We start from the raw sequence: 14,099 nt of genomic DNA, 5'->3' as shown, positions 1-14,099 counted from the left end.
GTCGAACACATCCACCATAATTTCATAAGGAGTCCACAGATATCCGTTCACCGTGCAGCTCGACAGCTCAACATTCCCCCGATGTACGTTGGCATTTGTTGCGTCGAAGTTTCCACAAGAACCCGTACAAAATCCAGCTACTGCAAACTCTTTGTAAAGGTGACAAACAGCATGGTGTGGAGTTCTGTAATTTAGATCCTGGCATGATGGACGACAACCGTTTCCTCCCACGCTTTCTATATAGTGACCAGGCAACACTCTCTTGAAATTGAAATGTGAAACGTCATAAAGTAAAAACAAAGCGAACAGACCAAAGCTGGAGGCTGATTCGAATGACTTCATTTACCAGCAGCTTGGGGCAGCGCCATACTGGCATCCCGCAGTGCGGGAGTTTTTTAATTAGAGGATTACTAAACGGTGCATCGGTCGCACCGAACCCAAAAGTTCAGCCTTATACTACTGTGGCCCAAGGTCACCGAACCTGATTATTTCTTATGTGGGCTTATATACTGAGGAGCCAAAGAAACTGGTACACCTGCCTAATTTCGTGTAGGGCCACCGCATGGACGCAGAAGCGCCGCAGCAAGATGTGGTATGGACTCCACTAATGTCTAAAGTAGTGCTGGAGGGAACTGACACCATGAATCCTGCAGGAGCGTCCATGAATCCTAAAGAGTACGAGAGGGTGGAGATTTCTTCTTAACAGCACGTTGCAAGGCATCCCAGATATGCACAATAATGTGCATGTCTGGGGAGTTTGGTGGCCAGTGGAAGTGTTTAAACTTAGAAGAGTGCTCCTGGAGACACTCCGTAACAATTCAGGACGTGTAGAGCGTCGCTTCGTCCTGTTGGTATTGTCCCAAGTCCGTTGGAATGCACAGTGAACATGAATGGATGCAGGTGATCAGATAGGACATGTAAGAATGTACCAGGGGTCCCATATCACCCCATCTGCTCACTCCCCACACGTTTATAGAGCCTCCACCACCTTTAACATTCCCCTTCTTACGTACAGGATCCACGGTTTCATGAGGGGGTCTCCATACCCGTACACGTCTATCCGCTCGTTACAATTTGAAACGAGACTCGTCCGACCAGGATAAATGTTTCCATTCATCAACAGTGTAATGGCGGTGTTGACGGGCCCAGGTGAGGCGTAAAGCTTTGTGTCGTTCAGTCATCAAGGGTACGCGAGTGGGCCCTAGGCTGCGAAAGGCCATATCGATGATGTTTCGTTGAATCGTTCGTACGCTGACACTTGTTGATAGCCCAGCATTAAAAATCTGCAGCAGTTTGAGGAAGGATTGTCCTTCTGTCACGTTGAACGATTCTCTTCAGTCGTCGTTGGTTCCGCTCTTGCAGATCTTTCTCCGGCCGTACCGTTGCTGGAGATTTTATGTTTTACCGAATTCCTGATATTCACGGTACACTCGTCACATTGTCTAATGGGAAAATCTTTACTTCACGGATACCTGTGTCCCGTCGTTCGTGCGCCGACTGTAACGCCATGCTCAGACTCACTTGAATCTAGATAACATGCCATTGTAGCAGCAGTAAGCGATCTAACAACTGCGCCAGACACTTGTTGTCTTATATAGGATTTTCCGACCTCAGAGCCGTATTGTACCTGTTTATATATTTCTGTATTTCAATATACATGCCTTACCCAGTTTCCTTGGCGCTTCAGTGTGAAAGACTCTGTTTATGTGCATCTGTTACCAGCAATAATGGATGAATTCGAGACATGCTCGCTGTAGTGTGGGAATGATTTGAACATCTCACTCACATATACTTTGCATGTTAAGGGGGGCGTCCTGAACACATATGAAAAGCTGTGAAAAAAACTTTTTGCGCTTCCCGTGTAGTTTATTACTTTTCCACGTATAGACATGCCAAAAGGATAATTCTTTAGGATACAGCCTGTATATGAAATTCATTCATGTATTCTAAACTCTGTAAGTAACCTTTATAAATATGCAGTACAATCAAGTGTTCATAAAAATGTTGTCGAACAAAGTCACATTTTAAACACATATTTAAGTAGCCATCAGAGGTATATGCGCCTACGTGTCACACTTTTCTAACAACAACAAATCTTAACACATGTACGTTGCACAGCTGTTTGAGTATTTAATTTTATTTTCAAACAAAGGCGTGCTATAGTCACTTAAATTGTATTTCCATGAGGGGCAACGTCGCACATGAATGCCATGATTGCATTTGTTTACCGTAAAAAATTCAAGCAATCCAGATAAGCTGATGCAGATGTATTTCTTTGAGACATTAAGGAACGGTATTGGCGCAACTGAAAACCTCGTTTTTTTTTTTTTTTTTTTTTTTTTTTTTTTTTTTTTTTTTTTTTTTTTTTTTTTACGTATCGTACACCCGGATGACGAAAACATTTTTCGGTGTACAAATCGGACGTGGAATGCGGGTTTTGTTGTGCTTTGTGACTAGTATGAACTTCCTGGTTCATGTCGAAGTTCTGTATTCAACCACCTTCCTCCCGCACAACGTCCCCCTCTCACTGAGGCTTGCATAAGTTTTTGCATTTCATATTACAATTATGACGTCAGACCGCTTTATTAATTTGGCCCACAAACATTGTCTGTACTCGTAACTTGTCTTACGTGATGCCTTGCCCATGCCTTATGCTACTGGATTACGTTCCCATCTGTAGCACAGTTTGTAGTATTTCCACTTAGTTCTATTATAGCCCTCCCGGTTAGCCTTGCTGTCTACGCGCAGCTTCTCGAGCGGGATCTCGTGCCGGCCCCGGCACGAATCCGCCCGGCTGCTTAGTGTGGAGGCCCGGTGTGCCGGCAGGCCTGTGGATAGTTTTTAAGGTGGTTTTTCAACTGCCTTCGCGAATGCGGTCTGGCTCCCCTTATTCCGCCTCAGTTACACTATGTCGGTGATTAGTGCGCAAACACTGTCCCAATGTACGAGTACACCATAATTACAGCACCACGCAAACATTTAGCGTTACACTCGTGTGGTATGAGGAGTTCCCCAGGGTGTCCACTGGGGACCGAACCACATAATAACCGTGGTTTCGGTGTGAGGGCAGCGGTAGAGTGGGTGGAATGCTATGGCCTGATGTGGGTTTGTGAAACACTGAGGGCTACTGCGGGACGAAGCCTCTGTGTTGTTTCTAGGTCCCCAGTTCGATACACACTATAGCTCTCTTGCGTTTGTACCAAATTTACCTGTACTTCATTTTTAGATATTCAAATTTAACAGTTATTGCCATCAGTTTGGCACATGCGATGACTCCATCAGTGACTGCCAAACCAGGACGTTGGGATGTGGATTAATGGTGATAAGATTTTGTTTTATCTGTCCACTTTAGTGGTCGAGTAGACATCACCCACATACATTACAAGGTTCAGTAGTTAGTAGAATATTTTACTGTTTAATACCATGTTAAAAATGTGTACTTAAGATGGATGAGACATTCCAATATTATGTAAGGTTTACGTAAGAACACAACTATCATAGACTGTTTGAAGACGAGCTCACTTTATTGACCAACTTCTCCAATGGAATGGAGGCTAACACGAAGAAATTTGCAAGACTGAGTCCATTAAGCTCTTCGATGACTATCCACAGTTTTTAACACTGTGCAGTTGAATATTTCAAACTGGTACAGCTACCAGAGAGGATTATGCTTAATTTAAAAATGAACAGAGTATTGCATACTCCCAAATCAAATTTAATCGCTCGACGGTAGGTAAGTTGGTCAAAATCAATGTTACCCTTATGTAGCGACAGCTGAATTAACACCTTCCAGCGAGCCATGTCAAAAGTTGCTCGAGCACGTGGCTCCAATTAACTGCTCATTCGACACACACACTGTCGGTCCCACGAAGGTTACGACATTGCCTAAAGTTATTTGCAGAACCCCTTCCTCTCCCCTCCCCCGCCCCCCCCCCCCCACAACCAGGAAATACCGCCCATCCTCCATCCCAATAGCCAACTACGTTCCACACATTTACCATAGAATTATGTTCCACTCATTTACCCTTATGTAAGAGTTAGAGGTTGTAGTGGTACAAGTTGGAAATGGTGTTGTGCAAAAATTACATTTTAGGTGTGAAGAAAAAGTACAGCTGTCATTTTGGATAGTTTCAAATAGCATATTGTTTTACAGCATTACAGTACAGAATCGTCAGTCATACAAGAAGCAGTTGAAAGGTTTTTACAGTCGAACAATTCTTTGTTGATATTTCTGTGGCTTTTAGTGATTGTGATTCCAGTTAAACACCGGCAGCAGACCTAATCCAGGAGCGGAGGTTACCGACGTTGGCGTACACGGCTCCAGTAGCCTCGCAAGAGCTGCCGGTCCAGGAGACGATGCCGACCTGCGTGCTACCACTGACCAGGGGGCCGCCAGAGTCGCCCATGCAGACGCTCTTGCCGGCCTGTCCCGCGCACACCATGCGCGCTGTGACGGTGTTCACGTTGGCGAAGATGTTCTGGCACGTGGAGCGGTCTATGATGCTCATGTCGACCTTGAGCAGGTTGTTCGGGGCGCCGCCGCTGGTGGACGTCTGGCCCCAGCCGGTGGCAGTGACGGCGAGACCGCCTGGTGGATCGTAGTTGTCAGAGGGCAGGCCAACGGTACGCATGTTGCTGCCTGAGAGAGATCCGGACACCTGTCGAGTACAACACTCTCAACTAAAGTCACCTCACAGTCCTAATATTTTAAACGGCCTTCATACACATTTGTCAGCCAACAAATAATTTATGTTGTTGTCGAGACCAATGGATATTCTCAAAAACTAATCCTGTAAATCATATAGTAATCACACTGATGTTCCGCTGATTCAATAGGATATACTAGTAGTGTACTACTTCGATAAAAGTTCACCGTTGAAGATGAAGCTATAGATCCTTCCAAGCCGATCACAAATAAATCGAAATAGAAGAAAATACGCAAGAGAAAAACATTCGTTGTCATTGCCGAAAGAGTTCGTCCCTGACGTCCACAATTTCCAACACTATGGAAGCACCAAGATCATATTATTTAGCTTTAACACTCTACCAGTAATGTTGCAAGAAACGGAAGCATAGCAGCTTGTTTGGTAGTAGGTCTGAAAGTCTGTTCTGTGGAAGAGGAAGATCCTTACGGTCATGCAATTCGTCCACGAAAGAAGTGACTATCAAAACACTTGTTCGTCTGAATCTCTAGTATTCTTCATCAATGTGAGAACATTACTAGGTGGTAGTTTCGTCACGGGATACTTCAGTCAGGGCGACGGCGGTATGGAGATGCTCAACAAACTCTACTCGATACAAAAGAGGCGTTATCAACCAGCGAAAGGTTTTCTGCTGAAATTCGAAGAGATTATTCTCCAGGAATAGTTGGACAACATATTACTTCCACCCACATAGGTCACGCGAAGTGACAACAACAAAAAATTCGTGAATTTAGAGCTAATACGGAAATTTAGCGACGATTATTCTTCCAATGCGCCAGTGCCGAATGGAATGCGGAGGGGATATCGGCTAGTGGTATTAGAAATACCCTGCACCATACACGTGTAGGTGAGGTTATAGTAAATGTAAGGGAGACGAACGTTACGAGGAGTAACATAAATGGGATTAACGACAGAAATAACATCAAAACTGGGAACCACGAAGTAGACGACTCTAAAGGAAATCATCTGCCTTGGAAGCAAAGTAATATGCGCTGTACAAGGTAAAGAAGACATATAAAACAGTGTAGCACAGGCAAAGAGGGCATTCTTGGCAAAAGAAGTATGGGAGGGAGTTGCACCTTGAAACACTTTTTAGACTTCTTCCTATAGCCAGCACGGTTACTGTAGTTTAACATGTTTTCTTGTTCATTTTTCAAATGGCTGCATTCGCTTCTTATACGCTGCAGTCTTTTTCTGAAATTACGAAAATTATTTCGGCAATCAAGGGTTTTCCAAATGAGAAATGATGTTCCAAGCCACGACACTGCCATGTACTTAGGAACAAATATACGACTGAAATTTAAAAGCGTTATAATAGAGGAAATATTGTCAACACATAGCTATCTGTCTGTTACATTGCTACCCTACTACATACTAATAATCACTATGTGAAATCGAACTAAATGTGTCTGTAGACTGAAGTACCTAACAAAAAATATCACGTGTTCCTAGGTACGCCGTCCTTCCCATACGATAATCTCAAACGTTGTCTGTAATTTATGGAAAAATGTACGTCTGGAGCACTGTATTGTATGGTAGCGAAACATAGACCTTGGGGAAGCGCAGAGGAGGAGAATCGATGCTTTAGAGGTGTACTTCTATAAGAAGGATAATCAGAACTAGGTGGACAAGATAAGAAATGAGATTCTTCCAGAATAGGCTAGGGCATATGCGCAACATTGACAAGAAGAAGGAACAATTTGATGAGGCATGTGTTAGAACATTATGGAGTAACTTTCATGGTACTAGAGGAAGCCGTAGAGCATTGAAATTCAAGGCCACGATCCAGGACAGAGCATATCGAACAAATAATTGCGAACATTGACTGCAGTCTTGAACTCAGGTGGCAATAACTTGAGGGCAGAAGACGACAGTTTCGTCTAACATATTGCAAAAATCTGAAGAATTAGCATTGCGTCTGACTGCAGAACGATTCTACTGTCATGTATACACGATGAAGACAAGACCTGTTACTGACATAAACCCATCCGGGCGGTAGCAGCGTCACCTGACAAGGAATGACTGCTAGTCAGACACACACACCGTGCATGCAGTATCATTGAGTGTCCTGTCTGTGTGGAATGGGGAAGACGTCCGCTATATCTGAGTTTTACTGAGGGCAGATTATGATCATCCGGAGACTCGACAGCAGTTTTTCAGAAATTGCATAGCATTTGGGGTGTACGAAAAGTGCTGTAGAACGTGTTTTCATCAAGTGGTGACATCAAGCTGAAACAATGGACAGACGTCGTGGAGTTGGGCGGCCGCCCAAACATCATTATAGATATATGAAGACATGTCCGAAAGGACAGATACCATCTTCATATATACACTCCTGGAAATTGAAATAAGAACACCGTGAATTCATTGTCCCAGGAAGGGGAAACTTTATTGACACATTCCTGGGGTCAGATACATCACATGATCACACTGACAGAACCACAGGCACATAGACACAGGCAACAGAGCATGCACAATGTCGGCACTACTACAGTGTATATCCACCTTTCGCAGCAATGCAGGCTGCTATTCTCCCATGGAGATGATCGTAGAGATGCTGGATGTAGTCCTGTGGAACGGCTTGCCATGCTATTTCCACCTGGCGCCTCAGTTGGACCAGTGTTCGTGCTGGACGTGCAGACCGCGTGAGACGACGCTTCATCCAGTCCCAAACATGCTCAATGGGGGAGAGATCCGGAGATCTTGCTGGCCAGGGTAGTTGACTTACACCTTCTGGAGCACGTTGGGTGGCACGGGATACATGCGGACGTGCATTGTCCTGTTGGAACAGCAAGTTCCCTTGCGGGTCTAGGAATGGTAGAACGATGGGTTCGATGACGGTTTGGATGTACCGTGCACTATTCAGTGTCCCCTCGACGATCACCAGAGGTGTACGGCCAGTGTAGGAGATCGCTCCCCACACCATGATGCCGGGTGTTGGCCCTGTGTGCCTCGGTCGTATGCAGTCCTGATTGTGGCGCTCACCTGCACGGTGCCAAACACGCATACGACCATCATTGGCACCAAGGCAGAAGCGAATCGCATCGCTGAAGACGACACGTCTCCATTCGTCCCTCATTTCACGCCTGTCGCGACACCACTGGAGGCGGGCTGCACGATGTTGGGGCGTGAGCGGAAGACGGCCTAACGGTGTGCGGTACCGTAGCCCAGCTTCATGGAGACGGTTGCGAATGGTCCTCGTCGATACTCCAGGAGCAACAGTGTCCCTAATTTGCTGGGAAGTGGTGGTGCGGTCCCCTACGGCACTGCGTAGGATCCTACGGTCTTGGCGTGCATCCGTGCGTCGCTGCGGTCCGGTCCCAGGTCGACGGGCACGTGCACCTTCCGCCGACCACTGGCGACAACATCGATGTACTGTGGAGACCTCACGCCCCACGTGTTGAGCAATTCGGCGGTACGTCCACCCGGCCTCCAGCATGCCCACTATACGCCCTCGCTCAAAGTCCGTCAACTGCACATTCGGTTCACGTCCACGCTGTCGCGGCATGCTACCAGTGTTAAATACTGCGATGGAGCTCCGTATGCCACGGCAAACTGGCTGACACTGACGGCGGCGGTGCACAAATGCTGCGCAGCTAGCGCCATTCGACGGCCAACACCGCGGTTCCTGGTGTGTCCGCTGTGCCGTGCGTGTGATCATTGCTTGTACAGCCCTCTCGCAGTGTCCGGAGCAAGTATGGTGGGTCTGACACACCGGTGTCAATGTGTTCTTTTTTCCATTTCCAGGAGTGTAAATAGGGCTTAAAGGCCAATAATCTTCTTCAGTGCGGATGGACGCACTTTGCCGAAACTGTTGCGAGAATCGGTAGATTGACTGTCGAGATTAATGAGCATAATGGACATGGGCACTACAAAGTATGAGTCTCAAGGGGAGCATGCCACATATAAGTCCCTGCTGTCGCACTGTCCTCGGTGTCCTCGTTGGCTAAGTCGGATAGAGGGTCTGCCATGTAAATAGGAGATCCCGGGTTCGAGTCCCGGAAAGGTCATACATTTTTAACTGACCCCGTTGATATTTTTCATCACCTGTAAACCGCTAACCGTCTGGATTTGACTGTAATTTCATTTGTCAATATACATGTCGGACGTCGTGTTTTGGGCTGACTGGTAAAACGAGACAGGCGGCGAAAGGTGGCAAGAACTAACATCAGACTTCAATGCAGGGCCGACCGCGAGTGTGTCTGAACACACAGTGCACAAAACACTCTTCCCGATGAGCTTCCGTAGCAAACGACCCATGCAAGTGGCCAATGGTAACTCCACAACATCGGCAACTACTATTGAAATGTGGACGTTCACGCTATGGAAGAGCGTTGTCATGGCGTAACGAACACCGATACGTTCTTCATAATGCCGACGGGAGTTCCCGAATCCGTCGTCTTGTTGGGCAACAGCCCCTTGGCACCTGTACTGCGCGACGGAAGTAAGCGGGCGGCGGCTACATTATGGTCTGCAGAAGGTTCAAGTGAGCATCCTTGGGTCCTGTGGAGACAGTGCAAGGCACTATGACGGCCAAGGTCCATCACACACAGGCTGCAGACGACGTACACCCTATATCGCGTTTCCTAACGGCAGTGGAGTTTTTCATCCAGATAGTGCCCCATGTCACCAAGAGCGGGAGTATGATGGAGTAGTTCGACAGACACGGTGACGAATTTCATTTGGTGTGCTGGCATCAGAGCTCATAGCCCCCCTCCCAGGAATTTACGGAAATTAGTTGACTTGGGCGTGCAGATGTGGTGCCAGATCCCTTCAGCAAACTGCCCAAACTTCATTGCTTTCATATGACGACGCGACGCTGCTGTTATCCGTGCCAGAGATGGAGGTATGTGGTTGTAATGTTCTGGCTGATCAGTGTAAATGTAATGTGAAGGAAAAAAAATTGCAGTTAATGGGTTAAAGAAGTGCTGTACAATTTACGATCTCTCACCTGCAGCACGGCTATGTCGTAGTCAACCGTCGCCGAGTTGTACTGCTTGTGCATGTAGCCGGAAGCGACGTTGAGCACAGTGCCGCCGCTGTTCTTGTACGTGGACCCGCCTCGCACGCTCATCAGCGACACGGACTTGCCTTCGACGCAGTGGGCCGCTGTCAGAGCCCAGTTGCCGCTGATGATGGAGGCGCCACATATCTGGGAGCCGCCGTACAGGAAGGCCAGCTGCCAGGGGTAGTTGGAGATGTCGGCGTTGGAGCCGCCAATCACCCGGCCTTCGCCTCTGGACCACAGCTGGCGCCCTCTCGGCGCTGCGAAGCTGGGCGCCAGCAGGCACAGTGCAAGGACCAGGTTGCGGATCATGGCGGAGCTGCCGTGTGTGCCCTTTCTCGTCCGGACTGCAGGTTATATACTCAGTCTGCGCGACCTTCACGTCTCAGTACTGTTGTTATCTACATTGAATCACCGTCCAAAGGATAAATTTCGCCATCATAAAACCGGATATAGTACATACTTATCAGGTTTTAATGATGCGAAATTTATCCTTGGGACGGTGATTAAATATAGATAGCAACAGTATTGAAACGTGAAGGTCGCGCAGAATCGAAGGCACAATGTCAAAGCACTGACATTACTGCTATTTTTACATAATCTGAAGTACCTCTTGAGTTGATCATCATTCGTTATACAAGATAACCCGAAAGTCATTGTTCAAGGTTGCAGTAGTGCTGTGGTACATTGCGTGGATTGACGCAGAATCACATTATATCTTCACTTAAAAACGTCCAAGGAATTCTGAGTACTGCCGTTTATTACTGCAAGAAACAGAAAACGTTTAGTTGTTGTGTAGAGTAGCTATAATAACTATTTTGACAAGCTCATTTCCATAAGAAAAACAACTTACTCAAAGGAAAATCTTTGTAACTGTTACGTCACTTGATTAACAGACCTAATTGCCCTAATATCACAAAACAAGGAACATTGAGTTCCATAACTGCCATCACAGTTCTACAAAATTCCTACAGTTCTACAAAAGTCATGTTACACAACTCAAAAGACTTGTGGAACACGAGTCAGTATGCACAGGCAACAGCATTTGGTAGCGATACCATTCGCCTTAATTACAGACGCACAGCTTGATGACATGGCGTTCAAGAGATTTCAAGCGATCCATAATGCCTTCAATAGGCACCAAAGGGTCGATACTTGAGTGCGAAAAGCATCTTCATACCACGACATTCCCATCCCCATCCTTAAAAGTAAGTACGTGTTTCCGTACACTGTTTCTTGCATCCACAGGTCTTCGAACATATCTACAGCACACGTGTCCATTCCTTATGCGCTCTGCCAAACTCAAGCTGAACTTAACTGTTATTTCCTTTTTCTCAGGCCATGAAGACAAGTCTATCTGAGTATCTGTTTTATGGTACTGTTCTGTATTTCCACGTTGTGGAACTCACGCAGCTGTCTGTTACGTCAACAGCTGTCTTCTTTGGGTCGCCCTTTGACTTCCTTCAGTTACAGAATGGAAACTGTTTTCAATACACAAGGAAAAGCAGCACTACGAGATTGAAAGAAACTGGTGCCACGATGTCTGCTGCTCGTGCACCCACACCCCCCCTCCCCCTTCGGGTCCGGGGGTTGGAATAGGCCCGAGGTATTCCTGCCTGTCGTAAGAGGCGACTAAAATGAGTCCCTCCCTCAAGGGGGTAGTTAGCGCCTGCGTCCGGAGACGGACGGTTCCACGACCTATATTTGCGGTCATTTTGGTTTTTCACTTCTTCTGGTTTCTTCCTTCCTTTGGTTGGTTCCTTTCTTTGTTCTTTCCATCTCACTGTCTTACTTACTCTTCTCCATGCCTTCTTCTCCTTGCGTTCTTCTCCTTGCGTTCTTCTCCTTGCCTTCTTCTCCTTGCCTTCTCTGGTCTCCGCCTCTGCGTTTGAGACAGTCTGTCCTTTCTTTCCCTCTCTCTTTTCTTTTTCCTCTTCTTCCTTCCTCCCTGTGCGTGCCTGAAGGCCCACCCTCGCGTTCGCACGCGTAGCCGGTGACGGGGTAACGCGTAATTCCCCGCCCTGGGTAGACAAGTAAGGCACGCACGTACCCCCTGGTGAAGGCCAGGCCCAGGGAGGGGTGATTGCTGAGCTGACACCTTCCGACCATGCCGATTGGTCCCTCCGTCCGTTTCTTGGGAGGTGTGACCTGAGGTGTGAACAATCACCTTCTGAGAGGGTCCCCACAAGGAAGGAGCGCGCCATCGGAGACGCTGGCAGTGATGGGGGATTCCTCCGCAATGGATTTCTCTTCTTCTTCTCTCTCGACTTCTGCCCACAAACGGAAACTTGACTAGCCACCAGTGACAAAAGTACTACCGTCTGCCCCACAGTTCCTCGTAGTTTCTCGATCTGAGGACGGAAAGGATTTTTCCTCTGTCAACCCTTCCGTTATCCAGAAGGGCGTAGATGCCATAGCCGGATCGGTCAAGTCTTGTATCAGGTTGCGTAACGGTACCTTGTTACTAGAAACTAAGAGCGCCTTTCAGGCACAAAAACTGCTTCGGGCCACACTCCTGTATACGTTCCCTGTCCGGGTGGAGGCTCACCGCACTTTGAATTCGTCTCGTGGTGTGGTATATACTAGATCCCTCGACGAATTGACTGACGAGGAGACTCAGTCATTCCTCGCTGAGCAGGGCGTGACGGCTGTCCATAGGGTCAGGAAAAAGGTCAACAATGACCATCTACCGATCCGGACACTTTTCTTGACCTTTGATAGTGTTCAGCTGCAGTCGCGCATCAAAGCGGGCTACGAGGTTATTTCTGTTCGCCCCTATGTCCCGACACCCACGTGCTGCTACCAGTGTCAGCGTTTTAATCACACTCGCCAGTCTTGTTCCAATGCGGCTAAATGTGTCACCTGTGGCAGGGATGCCCATGAGGGTGACTGTCCACCTCCGTCTCCTCGTTGTGTGAACTGTCAGGGTGACCATGCAGCGTCCTCCCACGACTGTCCCATCTACAAGGAAGAACGCTGTATACAGGAAATTCGCGTCAAATAGAAAGTGTACACCTTGGCTGCTCGCAAGCTATTTGCTAGTAGGAAGCCCACGCTGCTCCCAGCGGGGAAATACAGTACTGTCCTCGCCTCTCCTCGGACTACCAGGGAGGTGGCGACGCAGACATGCGATCTGACCTTCAGCACTACGGTCGTCCGTTCGGCCAGTGCTAAGATCGCCTGGTCGACGTCTCCTCTTCCTCGCGTCACCCCTCAGACACAAGCACCTTTATCAGCTTCTGCCAAGACGAAAACCCAGAAGTCAGATGCACGGGCCTTCAAGAAGGAACCGTCTCGTGCAGACTTCCTATGTACCTCGAACTCCCAGCCATCGACCAATACTGGCGCCCCTATTTTTCTTCTAGACACATCTCACACCTATTCCCATTTAGACCTCTCTGTATGTACTACCCAACTTGCACGCCGGTTTGAGTGGTATACACTTTCTGATACATATTCGAGCGACCACTTCCCATGTGTTATCCATCTCCTGCATCATACCCCCTTTCCGTGCTCACCTAGTTGGAATATCTCCAAAGCAGACTGGGGGCTCTTCTCTTCCAGAGCGAACTTTCAGGATCAAACCTTCACAAGCTGCGATAGTCAGGTCGCACATCTCACGGAAGTCATTCTCTCTGCTGCTGAATATTCCATCCCTCACACTACTTCTTCTCCACGTCGCGTACTGGTCACCTGGTGGACCGCAGCATATAGAGACGCTTTACGTGCTCGTCGACGTGCTTTACGCACCTTTAAACGCCACCCTACAGTGGCGAGCACCTTCAACAGTTTTACTCCTTCATCTGTTGTCTGGGGTAGCCTGCGCAGGCTATCTGGCACTAAGGTCCACTCACCAGTTTATGGCTTGACGGTTGCGAATGACGTCCTTGTGGCCCCTGAGGATGTCTCCAATGCCTCCGGCCGCTTTTTCGCAGAGGTTTCGAGCTCCGCTCATTACCACCCTACCTTCCTCCCCAGAAAACAGGCATAGGAGGCTAGGCCACCTAACTTCCGCTCCCCGAATCGTGAAAGTTACAATGCCCCGTTCACCATGCGGGAACTAGAAAATGCACTTGCCCGGTCACGGTCCTCCGCTCCAGGGCCTGATTCTATTCATATTCCGATGCTGAAGAACCTTTCTCCTGCGGGTAAATGTTTCCTTCTTCGTACTTATAATCGCATCTGGATTGAGGAACATGTTCCCGCATGCTGTCGCGAGTCTATTGTTGTACCGATTCCTAAGCGGGGAAAGAACAAGCACATTCCTTCCAGTTATCGACCCATCTCGCTTACCAGCTGTGTCTGTAAGGTGATGGAGCGAATGGTTAACTCTCGTTTGGTTTGGCTGCCTACTTAGCCTACTTACCAATGTACAATGTGGATTTCGTAGG

At 47.7% G+C, this 14,099-nt stretch overlaps 1 protein-coding gene across 1 annotated transcript; it reads right to left on the bottom strand.

Moving 5' to 3' along the window:
• Window positions 1–4,115: 4,115 nt before the first annotated feature.
• LOC126272940 (trypsin alpha-3-like) lies at window positions 4,116–10,045 on the bottom strand. Its single transcript, XM_049976239.1, has 2 exons — window positions 9,655–10,045; window positions 4,116–4,658 (listed from the first exon to the last, which is right to left on the bottom strand). Exons 1-2 carry the CDS (start codon window positions 10,018–10,020, stop codon window positions 4,260–4,262), a joined length of 765 nt encoding a protein of 254 aa, XP_049832196.1. The 5' UTR covers window positions 10,021–10,045; the 3' UTR covers window positions 4,116–4,259.
• Between the last annotated feature and the right edge of the window lie 4,054 nt (window positions 10,046–14,099).

The sequence above is a fragment of the Schistocerca gregaria genome, chromosome 5 (genome assembly GCF_023897955.1).
Source record: "Schistocerca gregaria isolate iqSchGreg1 chromosome 5, iqSchGreg1.2, whole genome shotgun sequence".
Lineage (NCBI taxonomy): Eukaryota > Metazoa > Arthropoda > Insecta > Orthoptera > Acrididae > Schistocerca > Schistocerca gregaria.
This window is presented reverse-complemented; position numbering and strand designations above follow the sequence as displayed.

What these genes read in the sequence shown, in the direction of transcription:
- LOC126272940 (XM_049976239.1), bottom strand. Translation starts at nt 10,020, where the DNA reads ATGATCCGCAACCTGGTCCTTGCACTGTGCCTGCTGGCGCCCAGCTTC. An exon ending in ACGACATAGCCGTGCTGCAG is followed by an intron (nt 4,659 to 9,654) that starts GTGAGAGATCGT and finishes TGTACTCGACAG; the next exon opens with GTGTCCGGATCTCTCTCAGG.